At 34.3% G+C, this 21,740-nt stretch overlaps 1 protein-coding gene across 4 annotated transcripts in view; it reads left to right on the forward strand.

The window, feature by feature from the left end:
* Positions 1–21,740, forward strand: part of LOC111061045 (PDF receptor) — a 270,887-nt gene that overhangs the window by 164,275 nt on the left and 84,872 nt on the right. For all 4 annotated transcript variants that reach the window (XM_039424282.1, XM_039424285.1, XM_039424283.1 and 1 more), the window contains exon 3: positions 6,534–6,641. In XM_039424282.1, the coding sequence (XP_039280216.1) occupies positions 6,534–6,641 (108 nt within the window). The remainder of the gene's footprint in view (positions 1–6,533; positions 6,642–21,740) is intronic.

Genomic DNA, 21,740 nt, shown 5'->3' on the forward strand with positions numbered 1-21,740 from the left:
TAGGATTTCTGTAGTGGTTCATCAAATATTCAGTGCCATTATATTCAATGTTAACAACGTAATAGTTTAATATATAGAGAGGTCATGCATAGCTTGTGCTGGCATATGAGATCGATTCCATGTTTACTGTGAGCAGAGCATGACGCGTGTGATGTTTACAATCCCTTTGAGGCAGTTGCGTTCAAGTGTGAGTCGCCTGAGTTGTATTTCGCTCAATCCCACACATTCAATTTGCCATTCACTTCCTATCCAATTCCAGCCAGAGCATAGACGGAGGCCAGGTTGGAGGATCTTGTCTGTCAAATTCCGAATACTCAATTAGAACTGGTAGACGTAAGGAGATTGATAATTAATTTATTGTTTGTTTGGTACTCTTATGATTTGTGATTTGACCTCATACATGTAGGTTACCTATATATTGATCTCATTTGGGTGATCGTTTCCATGACAGTTGTTTTCGTTTATCGTGATCAAGAATAATGTCAATCCAATATTTTTTGGATTATTCAATATAACAAAGAACCCAGATAACCTAGATTCCTTCAATTATGATAATTTCTATTATCGATCAGATTATCTACTATAATACAACTCCGTCTCATCGGCTCTAGTCAAACGAAAAAGCTCCTTGATTATAATTTCTAATTGGAAGTCTGGATATCCAAAATAAACATCTTGATATAAAGATGAAAGGACTCGAGGAGATGAGACAAGTGAACAAAAACTCATCCCAATTAATTCATGAAAACTAGAGATGAGAATAGTCAAGGAATGATGTTTGATGGAGGATAAGGAATGATGTTTATCTCTCAACCGTTGTGATAATTTATTCTTGTATGAATGAATATATAAAAGAATTAATGAGGGAAAATAGGCTAGAACCAAAGAACTGAGGCTCTTGGAATTGGATTATACATTTTTAACTAATTGCAATCGAAAACATTTATATTTTAAAGCACTATAATAAACTTTGCGTGATATTATTCTCACTTCAATGTTGAACATGTGCAAAGAGAAATCTATTGAACGGCTATAAGAAGATTGGGATTATTCAGGTCGATTCATGACCACAATAATCAATAATAATAATGTTTTCCATCGATAATTGATAATCCTCAATGCATGCAATTCTACCAAAATTCATGCCTTTGTTACTCAACAAACACTTGTAGGCAGAGTCACAATGCATTGACCCTGAATAAAACTTGAGCCGGGGGTTCGTTCTGAACTTAGTGCGTGTTCAAGCCGAGGTTTTGAAAGAAACAAGCCCGCTAGAATTACAGAGGCAGTCTGCTGCTGCCTGCTGCTGTGCCACTGTAGCAGGAAACAAAGGATGCTCGGCTGCTCGTCCTGAAACAATGGCCAAGGGGCTTTTGTCTTGTGCTATTGCACTTATCATCGCCGATTTTCCATCCGACTTCTTTCCCTTTCAAATGCCACCACACTGTGATTGCTGCTGCACTCCTTTCTTCTCTTGCTTATTGATAACAGAACGTCGCGACGCTTTCCAACTGTTGTTCTCTTCAGAAGGTGGAGAAACTCATTGAGTTTGACCTATGTCTTCAATCATTCAACAAAAAAAAACAGTTTAATTGTTGATTAATCTACGAACCGTCACTATGTCATTCTTATTCATCAACACTATACGCTTTGTATCTATTGAGATTTTCTCTGTCGTGTAACCCATGCCAATCTTCTCGAGTTCAATGGAATTGGTTTCTCTATGAACTACAGATCCCGAAGTAGATAAAAAAATTTAAATTTTTTCACTTATTGTGTAGTAAAGAAATTGATATTGTGGTAATTATTTATATTAAATAGAATGACTAAGAAATTGTCAAAATCCACAGATTTATTGATAGTTAGAAAGACCGGTTTCGGTTGTTACACCATTGTCAATCTCTGATAAAGTCTTATCAGAAACTTAAAACTTAAAGGTTTATCAGAGATTGACAATGGTGTAACAACCGAAACCGGTCTTTCTAACTATCAATAAATCTGTGGTTTTTGACAATTTCTTAGTCATTCCATTTAATAAAATTTAATGTCATTTCTCTAAATTCATTGCAATGTTATGGGTTACATTTGTTTCTATCAAATCACATTTCTGATTTGGTCGTTTAAGATGAATCACTTATATTTTAAACTGGTTATTGAATCTTGAAATTTTGTGTAAATATTTGCACTCATTTTAACATTGAACAATAATTGTTTAGAGCTGGAGAAGAAATGACATGTATTGATAATAAACTTGAAAATAATTTACTTTTACAGTTAGCTAACAATTCATGAGTTTCAGGCTGAAAAAAATTACCTCCTTTAGTTTAATATACATGTCTGATGGAGTCTATTTCTTTTGAACTCTTGTTGGCTGAGGTGCTTTAGGAGCCGGAGATGCAATCTGAGTAGCGTCCCCAAACACTATTCAAAAAGGAGAAAAGAGGACGTTCTTAACATCTGTTCATAGTGTAAAATAGTACCTAAAACATTTCGTTTTCTTCTTGCAGGAAAAGTCAGGGAATAGTCGTCAATTAATATGATCAAATGTCATTGCATCTTATGATAATATTCTGCTTCCAAGAAAATTACCCACTTAATTCATGAGCTACATATTTCTAAAATGATTTTAATTATTATCAAGTGATGCTAATTCTTGTACACGTCATTGTCTGAAGTATCAGACTGTAATAGCTTACGCTCAAAAATTCAGTTGTTCGAATTAATATTTGCAAATAAATATAATTTTTAAAAGTTGAGGTACAAGGAGTAGAATGATACACGGAGCTTATATTTTGATGTTTCCAAGTTCAGTGAACTGATAACCGAGGGCGGACATGCAGCACTCCTATACTATCACGTGTCGAACTGGAGGCTGGAAGCGTGTCAGCTCATGTCAGCGAACCACCCATCTCAAGTCCGCACTTTTTATTACGATCCAAGCTTTACAGACCATTTTTGGCTTCGTCTCACTCAACCGCATGACTTGCGGTTTAAGCTAAGAGCTTCTCCATTTCCAAAAATAAATATTGAGACACTTGTGTGCCTTTACTTTTTTAAAGATGATAAAGAAGATAATTTTGAATAAAATTTAGAATTTAGAAATAGGCCGACACATCTAGAAAATGCCTGAGTCTATTCCTAATTCATGCAGGTGAACGGGCTAGAGTCAAGAAAACTTCAATTAATCTTGCCATGCCTGATTTAATAGGTTTATACTATAGAATAACACTACAATTTGAAATAATTGAAAAATACAAACAGCTTCAATAAACATTGGCAACTAAAATCGAACAACAGAAACAACAATTTCATGTTACTTTGGTGACATTCTTCATCTGATTCGGGGGCGCATTACTATCCCCGATTAGATAGCAATACGTCACAAAACCAAACAATATCAGTCATCAAATAACAAATTTATTTCAACTTGGAATTACTCAAGAAAGAAAAGCCCGTTGAACCCAAGTTTCGTCGATAGTAACCCATATAACCCATTTCATAATAATTTTGAATCCCCACTTTTGATTGACATTCTCGAATGAACCTTTGTTTCACTACACTGCACTTTCGTTGGTCTGTACGTTGCTTTATCGTCGGGGTTACAGTACCTTGTTTTTGGCGGTGAGCTTTTACCGGTTGAATTTGGCTTGACGGCGACGTCCTCTTACGTCCCTAGACCTGTCGTCTGAACGGGTGTCTTGAAGCGGTGTTACATAAAGTTGCGGAACCAAAGGGGTGGTAGTACAAGAAGTTGGTTTGGGGACACACATGAACCGCTTAGCGGTTATTTGAAGAAACAATTATTCGTACATGAAGAAGAAACACAATTAAACCTTTCAGGACATGGCACTACTAGAAAATTTAAACTTTAATAAAAATAAAACTAGCTCCTACATTAACTAATAAAATAAACTAGTAAACCTGCCCAAAAAGGGCGAAACATAATGACTACATCTTTACTCTCGTAGTGCTCCTAGCAAAGTGTCCTCCGAAACGTAATCTGGTCTCGCGGTTGGGGAATCCCCCCACTACTGTATTTAGAAACAGGTTTCCTATTGGGCGAAAGGAATCAATTTGACCAATCGTCGCGTGGCTTCTAGAGCCTTTGGACCAAATAGTAACTGCAAAATCGGTAGTTTGTTATAATTTCAATGCTTGCTGTTTTCCAACTTATTGCACTTTATGTCGCGACAAGAAGGCTAAGTTTTAGAGATAATTCCATAATCTACATTACTCGACGACTCGGAGCCACAATTTTTAAATATCTATCATGGGAAACTCGAAGTCATGGCCGTTCATAATAGAGAGAGAAAATAATTTATTTCGCTAACTCACTTACAATAATGGCTCTAGTCTATTGCGTATTAAATTTACTATTATAACTTGGGAAAAGGCCTGAATTAAAAGGAGTGCTCGGCACACACTCTAGAAAACAGATGTACTATTTTCGAGTGTTTATAGTTATTCGGCAGCTGTTATGAGCATGATACATCATTCTTCGAAAACATTGCAGTAATTAATCTAGGCTACTCAGGTCTGGAGGTAAGATTTAATATATTGAACACGGCTTATCAAATATCAGGAGGACTTTGAATTTGAAGCATTGACTTTGAAGCAATTGGTAGCAATATCTATCAGTCAAGTGTTGAATTGAGAAAGAAAATAGATAGGTTAAATCAGTGTTTCAAAAGATGAATTTAAAGCCGTGTCCACATTGAACAAATGTTCGACATACATATTCGGCAAACATGTTTGTTGAGGAGCTCAGGGACAAACATCTTGAAAAGTTTGGACAATCATTGTTTGTCAAACAGAAAATCACTGTTTTTCCAAACTTTTCAGTGTTGAAAGCTGTAAAACAGCTCTGAAACATAAAACCTGTTCTCCTCACAAATATTTTGTTTGGTGACGCGTTCACACTGGCCATGGGCAAACATTGTTTGTCAAACATAATAAAATTTACAGATGGAATTAAATAGAGAATGCATTCATTCAAATGCTAATTAATATATAATTAGTATTGTTAATAAATTATCAATTATAAATTTATTATTAATTATAATAGTAATTATAATAAAATTTGCCCAAACTGTTTCAGCAAACATGTTTGTCGAAAATTTGTTCAGTGTGGACACAGCTTTATGTTTTCATAGTTGTTGATTGTCAATTATAGATGGTCCAGGAAATAATATATACGATGAATTACATGGAATTCCATATTCTTTCCATCTTCCATTTAATGTTTTTTACCGTTTCAATACCAGTACACAATTTATCACAGGGTGACGTGTTTATTACAGCTTGTAACTTTAGATGCTAAATCATATTATAACAATATGATCTTGAATCATGATCATCTTTCCGTTCTTCGGTAAACGCTCGGCCGAAAATTTCGATAACATAGGTCTGTAAAATGGATTAATAAATAATTATTATTAGCCCTCTTACTAAAATTTTTGGTCAGTAACAATCCCCAATATTCACACAACATATTCCCAAAGTTTCATGCCGTTCTGTCAAGTAGTTTTCAAGTCTATAGGGAACAAACAAACATACAAACAAACACACAAACAGACATTCATTTTTATATAAATAGAAAACGAATGTCTGTTTGTGTGTTTTTTTGTTCCCTATAGACTCAAAAACTACTTTACAGAACGGTATGAAACTTTGTGAATATGTTGTGTGAATATTAGGGATGATTTCTGTCCAGAAATGTTGATAGGGGGGCTAATAATAATAATTCATTAATCCATTCACAGACCTATGTTTTCGTACTTGCCGACCATGCGGCTAATGTAGAACGGGAAGATGATCATGATTCAAGATCATGTTATGATAATATGAATAGCATCTAAACTTACCAGCTGTAATAGACACATCACTCTGTGATAAAATTGTGTACTGATATTAAAACGGTAGTTTTAGTAGCACATAGAAATTCCGTATTGAGATGTAAATGAAAATATTGATTGTCAGATAAATTTCATGATTCACCAAATAAAGTCAAGTGTGACATGAGATACATTGACTTTTTGGCGGTACGAAATTTGCCGGGTAAGCTAGTTTCATCTATATAGGAATTGACTATTTTCTTCAGATTTAACAGATCTGTTCTCCATATTATCTTATCCTAAAGCTGCGTTTACACCAGAGTTAATAACTTAATGCTTATAGATTCTATTAGATTGAACATATCTTATCATACACATGATGAACATATGTATTTGTCAAGTTCCATTCAATCCAATAGAATCTATAAGGATTAAGTTATTAACATTTTGTTAATAACTTTGGTGTAAACCCAGCTTAATAGTTCTTTCTATTAGTTGATATACCTAGTTGATTTCCTCTATATATAGACACTTTTACATTACTGATTGATTATTATTATCAATCAATTGCAGGTGCTTAACAACATGATTTATATTGAAATAAACGAACTGTAAGTTGATTCGTCATTTTCATTGTAACACTTGTAACGCTTCATTACTGTTCATTACTGTTTCATTTGTAATGCTTGTTTGTTGTAGTGCTGTACTGCAACTGGACGTGGGACCAGGTTCTGTGCTGGCCTCCAACCCGCGCCGGGACTACCGCCACGCAGCGCTGTCCACGTGACAAGGGCATTGACCCCACCAGTAAGTCACATTCCCATCATCCCAAATATTATTATAAAATAATTCGTGATTAATTTGTCCTTCCATCGATGTTTACGTTTTCAGCGTATATTGATATACGTAATACAGGTATTAATATAGGTATACATAAAAAATTTAGAGCAATACCTGTATAATACATAGAGACAACTGATACAAGTTCTTACGCTTTCTTCTCTCTATGACAATAGTTTCTATTGCAATGGTCCATGGAGATGGTTAATACCATTTAGAAGTTATAGAAAGTTACCTTTTATATTCTCTGATCCATATCTCCATAGAGTAAAAGCTGATGACTACAAACAGTGTATCTTACAGTATAGGTCTCAAGTACTACCCAGTGCTATTGTGACTCAGGACCTTCAAAACTCATCAACGGGGCCAACGTCTGTCCTGTACTTTCCGGTTTGTACGTCCCGGACCTTTGGATCAACTCCGTCCTCTAAGATCCAAACCCAGGAGTCCGATTTTCTCGGTCACTATCTGTTTCATAAATTAAGGCTACGTCTTCCAAAAGACGTATTCCAGGCTACTCTATGGCGATGTGAGATGACTTAAAGGGTACGTCTCAGATCACACTAGGCTGAATATGTGAGATAAGGTGCAAACCCTTCACAGTAACAATAATATAAAAGATGAACCGTAGAATTTATTATCAATGTGAGGTTCTCCGAGATCCCTCATTCCAACAGTATATGTTTATAGAATAATATTCAAAACGTCTTCCTCCTTCCTCGAATACGAAATTAAGGTTTGAGTCACTGAGAATCACAACCAGATAATGAAGTTTCGTGAGAAGATCGATGAACTAATATGGCGCCTAACATCAAAGAAGGCTTCGCATTCATTCTAAAATGAAACCGAAATCGAAAAGCTCTCCGAACGAATCGGCTGTCGTCTTGAGTCGGATTACTCCGACATTGGAACTTATAACGGATTAATGAATAGAAAATGATATTACCGTGTCCCTGATATTTCCACCTGAATGAGCGCCGATGAAGATTATGATGAGGCTCTGTTCGAATGTAAGATCTCAGTTTGTAGAGATCGACGACGGCAGAAATTAATTGGAGCAACAAAACAATATTGCCCCCAGATTCAGTGAATGAATGAGGGGAATCAGACTCATCTCTACTTGTGGCTGTCCTGAATCATCCCCACTCTACTCTGCTTCCGTTGCCGTAATGATCTCTCATAGCGATAAAGTTCAGCTCTCCTCTGCTTTTTACACATTTCAAAACTCCTCTATAGAATCGTCCTATTGCTTGGTGAGAATTTTATCACGGTTTATGAAATAGGTGTCAAAACTTATTCAATTTGAAAAAAATATATTTCTTGCTATCAGAAGCGAACTAGAGATACTGAGAATATAAAAGAAAATCTGAAATATATGTTTTGTTGTTATATTTTTTTTCCTGTAGAGCTAGAAAACTCAACAATATAATTTTATTATCTATATTTATAAAAATGAATGACTGTGTGTTTTTTTGTTTGTATGTTTGTTCCCTATAGACCTGAAAACTACTTGACAGAACGACATGAAACTTTGGGAGTATGTTAAGTGAATATTGGGGATGGTTTCTGACCAGAAATTTTAGTAGGGGGGCTAATAATTATTATTTATTAATCCATTTTACAGACCTATGTTTTCGAAATTTTCGGCCGAGCGGCTACCGAAGAACGGAAAGATGATCATGATTCAAGATCATTTATTATGATAATATGATTTAGCATCTAAAGTTACCAGCTGTAAGAAACTCGTCACCCTGTGATAAATCGTACAATGAATCTTCTATATATATATAAAAGCGAAATGGCACTCACTCACTCACTCACTCGCAGAACTAAAAAACTACCGGACCAAAAACGTTCAAATTTGGTAGGTATGTTCAGTTGGCCCATTAGAGGCGCACTAAGGAATCTTCTGGCGATTTAACTCTAAGTTTGGTTTTTAAGGGTTTAAAGTTCGTCTTTAAGCATGTATATTCTTCTTATTCCAATATCTTAAAATTATAATTCAAATGTCCATACCATATGTTAATATAGAACTATAATCTAGAGAGAGTACCTCTTCAAAACAGTTGTTCTGGTAACTAAATTGAAAATTTTGTCAGGTTGGCATTAAGTTGAGTTGACTTTGTTAGGTTGGCACCAAGTTGAAGATTGAAATGCATTTATTCAGGACCTCCTAAATACCAATTTATCCAGTACCTCCTAAATACCTATTTAGGAGGTCCTGATTTATCGCTGAAAAATTGATTGGGTACTGCTACTTCAATCACAGCTATTCCTGGGAATATTATATTACTAGCCGTCAGGCTCGCTTCGCTCGCCATATCCGTTTAGCCAGACGTTTAGTCTGGACCCCCGACTGGATCGTCCAAACATATGATAAAAATATGACATAACATTTCAAATTTGGTAGGTGTGTTCAGTTGGCCCTTTAGAGGAGCAATAAGAACGGATTTGGAAAAATTTCCAAAGATACGCCCAAAATCTGCGTTTTTTTGCGCTTTCTCAGCTTTATCGAGAACAAATGAACAGAAAATGTTCAAATTTACTACAGAAGCTCAGCTGGGGTGCAATAATGTTGTGTTAGAAGGAATTTGAAATAACGCACAAAGATACGCCGAAAATTAGCGTTATCTCAGCTTTCCTGCTTTTCCTCACCTTCTTCAATAATTGATAGAAATATATTTAAAAAAATTCAGTAGACAGGTTTAGCTGAGGTGGAAGAATTTTGTGCGCCAAAGATACGCCGATATAGTAACAGGTGTTTTTCGAGATCAAATTGACATAATACGTTCAAATTCGTTCAGTCGGGGGTACAGACGGGGGCTAGACGGATATGGCGAGCGAAGCGAGCCTGATGGCTAGTCGTTTAATAACAACATTAAATTTATCTTTGAAACATTGATTTAACCTATCTTTTTTTTAATTCAAAACTACTGATAGATATTACTACCAATTGATTGAGAAGTATATGTTTTCGGAATAATAAATGCTGCATGACATAGGAAGTCCGTATTGAGATGTGAATGAAAATATTGATTGTCAGATAAATTTCTTGGATTCACCAAATAAAGTCAAGTGTTACATGAGATACATTGACTTTTTGGCGGTACGAAGTTCACCGGGTAAGCTAGTGAGAAATGAAAGTAAGTCAACCTGGATGTATACCTTATTGAACCAGGAGGGCATTACTACACTATAAACTAAAACTAAAGACCTGGAATTGATCGATTCAAGTTTTATAGAACAATACTACTTATACTCGAGTTGAATTGGAGACAGTCATTACAAGTAGTTGATTTCATTCCTGACACAAGAACATCCTCGTTCTCACATTTTGTTATTGATATCCATTCTATTTCTTGTGATTTTCATTTTCTTCCGAACAAGAAGCGATTGACGAAGAATCTACTTCCAAGTTAATTCAATATTCTCCAGGTTTTTAACTCATTACTACAGTTGAAGTAGTTTCCTATATTAACATTCTAAATCCCAATCATTTTTTTATCATGTATTTTTGTTTTTGTTGAATGAATAAATATTCGCAATCTGTAGAATGAAAAAACATCTTGCCACTATAATTCTGAAAGTCAAGAAAGTTGCTGGAATACTTTCTCAGAGAATGTATAGGCCTGAGTGATGCAGCAGGAAGGAAAAGCTTGTCCTTTAATGTGTAATGAATCAGGGCTACGCCACTACGCCACTACACCACTGCTATCATCATCGTCCTATTCCGCATTTGAAAGACCGTCGTCCATTCCAGCATGGTAATGGTAGCTATCCATCCACTTTCCCAGCCGCCTCCTATTCACTACACATTCATCTCCATGATATTCCTCATTCATTCCCATATTAATATTCTCCAGTGTAGTCTGGCATACGTTCCATCTACTCAGTTGCAGTTCATAACATGATGCCTCCTTTCAGATACACCGTCGACTGTGATGTTATTCCCAACTTACATTCTTTAATTCTGAACCCATACAGCGGTGGTACACTGTATACTATTCATATCATTCTGGAATCAATCAATACTTCCTCGACCAAGTTGCATTCAACCTCGCATTCTCAGAATATACAGCTATAATATTCATGATCAAAATATGGACCAGTGTGATAATCAAATGTCATGTATCTAGCATGGTATAATATAATAGAGCATGAGTCAAAATGCATTTTACAGTTTGCAGACCTCTTTCGGCCATATGCAGTTCTAATTTATTATGTTTGACATATCTTTGTGTCTTCAGGTTTTCACTCATCTTTATGTTTTTTGTTCATTGAACTTGGAAGCATTAAAGTCGAAAGACATTTTCACAGAAAAGTTTCATTGCCAATTATATCATCCATTATTCTTCTCTCTATATTTCTATCAAAAACACGAATCAAATAATGGATAAGTTTATCACAAATCGATGACTTGAATTCTAGTCAATTACTTGAAATCATAATCATACATCAACATTTTAATTGGTTTTTGCATGATCATCAGAAAATCTTCTTCATCACTCAATCTTTTTCATCTTCTTTATAGATATTCCAAAAGACTCATATTCATCTTATTTTTATTAGGAAACTTCTTCTGTTTTTTAAGGAATCCCAAAAAATATAGTAATTTATAAAAGGGGAATACTATCATGAAAATATATCCAAGTGTAATGGCATTTACAAATTGGATTGATGTGTAACAATGGAACAATGTTATTTTGGAAGAAATGTCATTTATTGCTTGATGAAGAATTTTGGCACTTCTAATAAATTAATCGGATTAAATTGCTTTATAATAATTTGAGAACATGTAATCAAATGATTTGGTTATTATAATTGAAACCTTTTCTATTCATTAATTTCAAAAATTAATTCGACGATATTTCTTTCTTCAATGATAAAAATTGAATTCTTATTAAAAGTGACCAGACTCTTTATACTTTCAATTTTACAACTTCATGTGTGGAAGAAAAACAGACAATGCCTTCTTACCATACAAGCCCTCTTCTCCTTAAAAACAAGCATCCCTCGAAAATAGAATCGATCCGAATTGATGTTTTGTTAATTGACTGTATAGCATGACCAAACCTACTAACAAGCTCGAGACGAAATCGTAATATAATTGACATTTAAATATTGAGCTTGTAACTAACAGTGCGATAAGAAGTCGCAGGTAGAGGTGAAAAAGTTCTGTTACAACCAGCAAACCTGCGAGATTCCTCACAAGCTTCATAAAGCACATTAGAGGATCACTAATGAAAAAAGCTGAACATCTAAAGAACCCACCTCCACCATTATTTATTACTTGCTCACAGCTTTGAATTTCCATGCACAGTAAAAGCGACCACAGAGAGAAGTTGCTTAAGTTAATGGAATGAAACTAAATTATACGACGACATTCAACTTTTTACAAACCGGCTCAGCTTCCAAGCTCCTACTTTATGGCTGCAATAGCAGAATATTAGAGCTCATTAATTTATTCTTAGGCTTTAATGTAACCAACAAAGTGATGTGGTCCTACTCCATTGAATTACAGTATTAGGAAAGAGCTCTCGTTAGCTGCTTAATCTTAACAATTATTCATATTGCATTTATTCTTGACGAGAGAAGTTCCAATCGAAACCTCATTAATGAAAGTGCTGAACTCTAACTGAATATGGAGAAATAAATTAATTATCAATCCTAAATTTAATGAAATTGATTGCCACCAGGGAAATATTATACAGTAGTTGATAAATAATGCAATCAAATGGAAATGGAGAAATGAATACTTGAGTTGATACTTGATGAAAGAATCAAAGAATTTTTTTCTCATTGATAATATCATAATGAATCATAAATCTCATATTTCATTATCAAGTTGAAATCTATTCATTCGAAAAGCTGATGATGAATCTTTAACCTCATCTTTGAAAGTAAAATTATGCATATTATTCATTTTTCTACTAAAATTCGACCAACATCAACGACGCAGACTTCCACAATCAAAGTGGAATTAATGGTATAATGTTGATTATTGTAAATTGACAATGAATTCTGATAGTACTATCATTATAATAATTGTACTATCATCATACATGATTACAATGATGGTGACACAATAATATAATGATACATCTTAATGAAGGTTACTGGGATTTGATGCATTTGGTGGACCACTCAAGAGCCCTACCACAGTCATGTCTTCCAAAATGTATTATTGTTTACTGAATGAATATTCAACCAAAATTCGTATTGATGAGAATTAATTCCGATGAACAGACTCAGTAGTTGATAATATTGAATGAACTTCATGTTCAGTGTTCAATACCAGTAGTTGTGATAAATATTTTTTTTCAGGGTCAACTTTCTGCACATCTATGCTATCTAGGCTACCTATGCTATCTAGGCTATCTATGCTATCTAGGCTATCTATGCTATCTATGCTATCCATGCTATCTATGCTATCTATACTCTAGTTAGGAATTTGCAATATAGGAGAGAACTGTATCCCATAATTATTATTTAAGCTGATCATCCCATAGTTATTATTGGAGCTTATAAATTCCTTGGGTGCAGAGACTATTGCCACAGCCAAGTATTAAGCGCCCTCCTGATAATGAAGCATTCATCATGTGTGTAGTTCCTATTCTTTTCTCTATTGAAAAAAGCGCATTTTCTAGGGAACAATGGGACTTTTCAACGGAAAATGGAAAGACCGAGATGAGAACGAAAAGAAAAGACATGACGAGACAGTTCTTTTTAATTATTCATTCGCGAAAATGACGTTAGCTTGAGAGGTGGATCCCTATTCAGCGTAAGTTTGACTTTATCCTGGAAATGATTTTTGGAATCTTAGACCTATCATGCTTATTCGTGGGCTAATTAGTATCAATTGAAGTTGAATCGTGCGTTGCAATTTCAAATTTTAAAACTTTGAATAATTGTAACATCAATGTGTCAACTATGATCTACATAGAGTGTCAGAGTGGCATGCTCTACATAGAGCATGTGTCGACATGCTCTCATCAAACATCTTGTCTGATCTTTTCTAATCTGAAACGATTTCTTCAACTTCAGTAAGTGAAAAACATTAGCGATATACTAATTCTAATGAATTTGAAAACACAAAAGACAGCAATGAAGTGATAAACTTTTGTACAAACATTTTTCTAAGGCGACATCTACTCAGAGTTACATTCGATACTCTCAGTATACACTTCTCTAAAATCTCCTATTGAAATAAACCTGGTAAAGTTTCAACATAGATAATTGAATCAGTCTTATGTCTCACAATACAGTGAAGAGCATATTCATAAAGAATGTAGAATAATATATTCTTCATCCTTCTTTACATAATGTCGGATTCGCTCCAATCCAACACTCACATTCAGCAAGTACCACAAGACTCGCCTCGACATGAATTCTGTATTATTGATTTCGAATGAGATTTGTTTGAATGCAATATTATTTCGCTCGGTAACAGGATTCAGGCGTGAGGACACATCAAGTAATCTTGATTGTCTTGCTCTTTCCATTCATTTTTTCTTACATACATTCTTCATACGCTCTTTACTCTCCCATTTCTCTCTCCATATCTCTCACGTCACTCCCCCACCCCAACAACATATTTGCACCTTTTTTGCGTGTTTTACACCTCATACCATCCACCATACTACTTTCTGTTGAAGAAAATTTCTAAGGCTGCTCAAGTTTTCGTTTTGCTGTGAAAGGAGAATTTTTATAATGTGTCTTCAATGTAACTCACATAGGAAATGAGATTAATTATTTCAATAATTTGAATTCCTAAACTCCCATTTGAATATGATAGAAAAATTCTCCCCTTAGTTTATTGTTTAAAGTGAGCATGTCATCTTATTTATGTATTTGATTATTTTTTGTAGATACCTGCTGCCTGCTGTAAAATCTATTTAGGTTTAGCGGGACTAATGTTGTAATGCACTCTATTAAATAGAATGATTTACAAAATATACTATTTTGAAAAATCCCCCCTCATTTGTACACCTATTTGTTCAAACTATTCAAAAGAATAGGTTTCACAACGGAATGTATGAATAATATTGTTTTTCACTGCTTTGTAACTAATAATTCTATCGCCTTCAAATCAAAATGTTTTATTCACAATACAAACAGTTGAGGGTCCTGCCAAACCCAAAGGTTTTTCGGCGGGTGCCCAGTTACAGGAAAAAAATGAGTTACAAAAGATAAATAAACTTAGACAAAATAAACATTACACTTCAAAGATTTTAAGTAGAAAATGAAAGAAAACTAATACAAAATGCAAAAATAAAATAAGAAATATACATCAGATTTTGATACAGAATTGATAAAAAAAGGGAAAAATAAAATTTATTAGAGGAAAGAAATAATAAGGAAAAGGGAAAAATTGTTTTACACAAGTAATAGTACATTTTTATCGTTGAGGAAGGCGGCAGTGACAATAAAAGGGAAATTTCAAAACTTCAGCCAGCAAAAATTGAAAAATTCGAATAATGTAAGCATATGCTGTCATTTTTGTAACTTGACGTTTCTTAAATTATGTGTACGTTTGTAATATTATTAGTTTTATAAATTGATTGTGCTGTTGTTATTGAGATACAACATTACATCCTTCTTAGAGTAATCCTAATATTTGGAGGTAGTCTTTTAAATAAGTAGGGAATTACATAATGTAGGGATCTTCTACCATAAATATTATTAAATCTGGGTACTACATATATTGACGGAGATCTTAAATTGTAGGGTGAGGGAGGAGCAATGAGTCTATAGTATAAAATTTTTTTGTGGAGTATTACAATTTTGAAAAGATAGAAATGTTTGGGCGATAAGGTATGATAGAATATTTGTAAGCTACGTGGGTTGTATGGATCAATATTATTAACATAAGGAATTTTGGTAGTTATACATTTTAGGGCCGGTTTCCGAGCTCGGGATTTGGCTAAGTTCTAGACTTTAACTGGCTTTAAACTCTGGAATCAGAAAATTGACTTTCCGAGTCAGAGCGTTTTAACGTAGTGGAGGACTTGAATAGTCTCTGGAGTTTAGAGATCATGTTAGACCATGGAGTTTATAATTTCGCTTTCTGAGTGAAGGGCTTATAAGTCCAGGACTTCAATTAGATTCTCGTCTCTTTCCGAGTCAAGGATTTATCAAAAATCGTTAAGTCCAGCGTTAAGACTAAAACAGCGTGATTTTAAACCCTCGACTGGGGTAGGGTTTAAATTCAAGTTCTAGACTTAACTGAGCAAACACAATTCAGTTATTGTTTTGAAGTAGATAAAAAGCCAAATAGATGTCATGGAATACCTAAATTATTTGGATTAGTCCATCTAAATTCAAAATTTATAGTTTGCAAGTTTAATTTTGGTATAAAGTTTTTCATTATATTATGCTTGAAAAACTAACTTTATTTTTCGACTGTATGACATAATCTAAAAATGTTCAAGGAAAATAATACAAAGATTGCCTTGGAATGGCCATCATCACATCTCCCAATGTGAATATTCAACATAATACGAGTAATAATAATAATATAACAATAATTAATTATTATTCCAGTTTTTTTTTTCAAAACATACTAAAATTTTTATTCCAAAATCAATAGCAAGGATCAATGATAACGTAAAATGAAATGCTTATTTTTTATTCATATTTCAAAAGGTTAGGTTTGCTTTGAATTTATAGATCTACACAATACAAAGAAATCAAAACGTATTTTGACAAAATGATTGTCACAAAACAGTTTGGAGAGCATTTGAATAATCCCGCTGCAATCAGCTGTTTTGCTATAGGCCTGATGCCAACAATACAACAGCAAAATACTGAGAATTTCCCTCATGTTTACTGCCTTAAAGTCCTGGACTCAAATAAGTCGAGAGCTCAATAGACCCAGGAGTTTAGAACATAAACCCGTGACTCAGAAAGTTGATTTAAACCAGAGAGCTTATTTCAGTCCTGAACTCTGTAAGTCCAGAACTTATGAATCCCGAGCTCGGAAACCGGCCCTAAATGTTCTTAATTGTATTCGTTCAACTCTAGATAAAAGATAATTGGCTGCACTTCCCCATGATTCAATTCCATATCTAATTATTGGTTCCATCAAGGACTTATAAATAATCAGATATAGGCAGTCAGGGGTGATATTTTTATACAAATAAAAGACTTTTGCGTTAAGCGCTTGAAGTTTTTTTGAAATGTAGTCTATGTGAGGACACCATCTCAGGCTGCCATCGATTATAATGCCAAGGTAACGGGTACTATTTACTAAAGTAAGAGACGGACAAGTGCAGATCTGAGAAGCATTCGCATGAAGCCAATGACAGTCGTGGCTTAATACAGTTGCATTTACGTTGCACCTTTCCTATGAATTGCAAAAATCAATGCTCCAACTTCTTAAGGCTGTGCAAAGGCTGAAAATAAACTTTCTACTCGTGATATTTTTCAAAGTTTTTCGATTTGTATATAATCAAGCTATCAAAATGAGAAAGTTTTCTCAGGAAAACATTTTTTTCCCGATCATTACTTTTTGAGATATGAGCGCCTGAAGTTTGAACTTTTGGTACAGAACATTTCAAATTCGGTAAGATATAAATCCATGATATTCAGAGGATAAATTCTTCATGGTATGAAAAAGTTTTCAATGGAAATTTTTTTTCTGATCATTACTTTTTGAGATATGAACGCCTAAAGATTGAATTTTTGGAACAGAACATTTCAAATTCGGTAAGAGATAAATCCATGAGATTTAGAGGATAGATTCTTCATGGTATTGTTGATCTAGTAAAACAAAAGTTTTCTGAAAATATCAATTTTAGAAAAAGTTATTCAATTTCCCAAGAATAACCAAAAACAACTCAACTGAAAGTTATTTTTGGTTATTGGTTAGTAAATTGAATAACTATCTTAAAAATTGATATTTTCAGAAACTTTTGTTTTACTAGATCAACAATACCATGAAGAATCCATCCTCTAAATCTCATGGATTTATCTCTTACCGAATTTGAAATGTTCTGTCCCAAAAATGTAATCTTTAGGCGCTCATATCTCAAAAAGTAATGATCAGAAAAAAATTCCAATGTAAACTTTCTCATTTTGATAGCTTGATGATATACAAATCGAAAAACTTTGAAAAATATCACGAGTAGAAAGTTTATTTTTAGCCTTTGCACAGCCTCAAGAAATTGTTTCCTTTAATGTATCATCCAACTTTCATTAAAAATCTGACTTCTGATAATTCAAGTGTAGTTTTTTTACCGAGTCCAAAGACGATTTCTCTAAATTTCTATAAGATTTTCTTCATAATACTTGACTTTTTCCCCTCATATATATTTGAGTATCTTCTTTCTTCTTCCACATGATATCTTAGTTACGATGGTTTAAAATATACTTCTCTACCAAGTCTAAAACAAGCAAAGCTTTTTTTGCACGCTTTTGGCTGCTTCAGCTGCTTATTATCTTGCCTATGAGACAGTGCTGTGTTTCCACCTGCATTCCACTATAGCTATCCACTATAGCTACTCCTATGATCTTTTCAGCAGCCTGTTTACTATCTACTAGGGTGAGACAGCTCCGAGTCGATCGGGATCTGTGCCTGACTACAAGATAATTTTATTAAATGGAGCATTTTTGTATGCTTTTTAAGCTTCTTTGAAGAGGAATATTCATTTCAATTAAGTTTATTCGTTCTTAAGCTTCAGGAGTATTCTGCAAATATCAGAGTTACATATTAATGTTACATACAAAATGCATAGAATAATACGCGAAAATTCAACGGCCAGTAGAGGAGCAAATCAAGTATAGAACATTTCTTCATTGAAAGAACATATTCTAAAAGAGAACTCTCAGAACTTGAAAAGAGTACCAATATATTGGAGCAAACGTGAACTTGGTTGATAACAAAGTATGAATATTGGTTCCAGCTCTGGTTTCATTTTAATGTGGAACTCTGCTGCATCTACACTTCTTCAGCTATTTGTGTTGTGTCATCGTTTACCTCTATACTTTATATAGAACTCAACTAATGCGAGATTGGTATGGGACGGACATTTCATTCATACATGAGTGGATCCTCTTTTGATTCGATTGCTGCATTTCCATGGTCCTCAGTTGATTTCCAGCTATGAATCTAATCCTAATACTTTTTTCCTAGAGATAGAAGTGTGCTATTCAAATGACTGTCTTCAACAGAGTCCCTCCGCTATAAAAGAATGATCCTTTATTTCCTCATCTCGTTTCCTTTTATAGGAATACAAAGGCTCAGATTTCAGAAGGAATACCGCCAACAAATCATGGCTGGAGTCTGTTTTCTGCTCCATTTATTCGTTGTTCGGATCAAATAATCCCAACAGTCACTGAGATTATGTTTCTTCTTGGGGACAAACTGTGAATCAAATTGGAGTGTGCAATCTTACTGAATTTTCATCATCTTATTATCCTATTAGGAATTTTAAAAACGTTATCTGCTCATCATAATGATTTTTCTCATTAAAAATGGCTCTCATTCAGAACAGATTGAAGTTATTCCACTTGAGATTTATCTAATAGATCAAATGGAGCTGATTCAAAATTATTAATCAGCATAAATGAACAGAAGACTGCAGTAATGGAAAGAGATGCAGGAAAAATTAGTTAAATTAATGTATATCTATTTTTTGTTCAATGAAGATTCAGTATTCAATTCTGGAAATTAAATCACTGATAATATCGTATTATAGATAATGTTAATCTCATGGATAATATAATATGAATATCATAGATAATATGACATATATTTCAATATTAAAGGACAGCAACATTAAATGTAGCATTGACAATCCACTTTGACTGTAAACACTTTTCAACCTTGTAAGAGAGGGATTCAATCGAACTTCTTCCACGACTTATGAATACAAGCTTTCGAAAAAGGAAATGGAAAGCTTGGGAGTTATTTGATTGAGTTTTCCTATAACCAATTACCAAATAACCAGCAAATCATCGGCTTAAAAAACTGCAAGATAATTAATTCACTTCTTCCAAACATAGCACAACCCTCACTTATCAAAGAGTAATAATCGATTTCTATTACAGCGCCACCCACACCGATATAATTCTCTTTTATCTTCTTGCCTTCAGTTATTTTTCAAGTTCATTCCAGATTTTCCAATCTCTGAGAAAGGAAGAAAGAAATTACTTCTCTTTCTATAAATTTCATGTCGTGAATTGCTATTGTGACTCACGCTCAATGCTTAGATTTAATTATATTGAATGATTATCTCGTGAATTGAATATGTTAAATAGATTAACTCAACTTGCCCTGAAAACTTTAAGCCTATAGAATGTTGAAATTCGACTAGAGTGTTGTGATATTTTATGAAGTTGTCACAATCTTCTGGTATTGAATAATATTATTTCCTTTCAGAAAAACAAAAGAATTTTCTCTCAATCCAAAGATACATGACGTGTTATTGATATTGAAGCTATCCTATAACATGAAACACAGTTGTCTCAGTATTTTATTCTTATAAAAATTAGAAGTATCTTAATTATGCAATATAATCATGCTTGAGGTAGCACACAATGGTGGCTGCCTTATCAATAATAATAAAATTATTGATTGCTAGTCTTTAAGAAATAAATAAATTTGGTAGCTCCATTGGTTCAGAACGTTGGGAACTTTCGTGTTGGTTGTTGGATCGAATCCAAATCTGTGATGGGCTTTCTGTGGAGGGTCTATTGTTATCTTTATCAAAAGCAGTAGACATATCGGAAAAGTATCAGACGTTATTGTCATTCTCCACTTTTTCCCCATTTTACGCGATCAATATGACGCATTGAATCATTTTTTGAATACTAGTTTCTCATCACGAGTGAATTTATTGACTTATTGATTAGTGTCCAATAATCCTGTTGGTATATTTTTTCTAATGACTTGACGATACTGACCAATCAACATCCTCATTCTCAATAATGAATATATTTTATGTATGAGTTTCCAGAGCCCTTTCTCCCATTCCCTTCTTCTTCTTCAACATGCTCTGGATCTCTCTCTTTTTTGAATGACAGTTTTTCTATTGACTTGGCTTTGTGTGTCATTCTTCCCTTAAACTCATCTTTTATCTTTCTTTCTCGCCTTCCTTGACCAAGCTCTTGCCTTTCAAGCCCTAGTCTCTTAACCACAAGTTGAGGACAAGGGCTTATTTTCCTTTTTCATTAATCTTCCAACATGTTAGGCATGTAACATGTAGTGTCTGCATCTGATTGAGCGGCTACAACCGAATGATTGTCGGTATAAACAATCCATTTCTTGTAGTCCAACAGCTTCGGGTGGAGGAAATTGGAAGAAAGTGGGCACTCTTTTGTCCATAGAGTAAGAAATTGCTCTTGAAGGCAGATGAATCATATTTGATCAACGGCATAAGGATGAGGAAGGCAACGTACAACCACATCATTGAAGATACTTTATGTATGTCCTATTATACTCATCATGGCAGTTGGAATAAATTATCAGTCTGGAGTAAGTCCCCCATTCGGATCTCCGGGGGGGACAATTCTAACAGACGTGGTGGTGGAATCAACCATCTTCAAAGAAAGGACCAGAATGGCGACTCGGAATGTCCAGGGTATGAAAGGATTAGGAAAATCACCTAGTGCAATTCAACAAATGAAAAGGCTGGGAGTGAAAATACTTGGCATTAGTGAGACGCACTGGAATGGGATTGGGAAAACAGTTGTCCAGGATACCACAATATATCATTCTGGCAGCCCTGATGGAACAAATGAGTACCATGAAGCGGCTATTGCAGTCAGCAATGACATTAACAAGTCTGTCAAACACTTTTTGCCCTTGTCTAATAGAATTGTACTCTTACAATTGAATGCACACGGAAGGCTTCTCAACATCATTCAAGCTTATGCTCCTACACTCTTGATAAAAGAGATAAAGAGGTTGAGGAATTCTACAACGACATCGATTCCGCCCTCAAGTTGACAAAGAGCATTGATGTCACCATGATATTGGGGGATTTCAATGCAAAGGTTGGTGGAGGCCCACAGAATGAAGTCATTGGTAAATTTGGACTTGGAGTACGAAATGACCGTGGTGAC

Source organism: Nilaparvata lugens, chromosome 3 (assembly GCF_014356525.2).
Source record: "Nilaparvata lugens isolate BPH chromosome 3, ASM1435652v1, whole genome shotgun sequence".
Classification (NCBI taxonomy): Eukaryota; Metazoa; Arthropoda; class Insecta; order Hemiptera; family Delphacidae; genus Nilaparvata; species Nilaparvata lugens.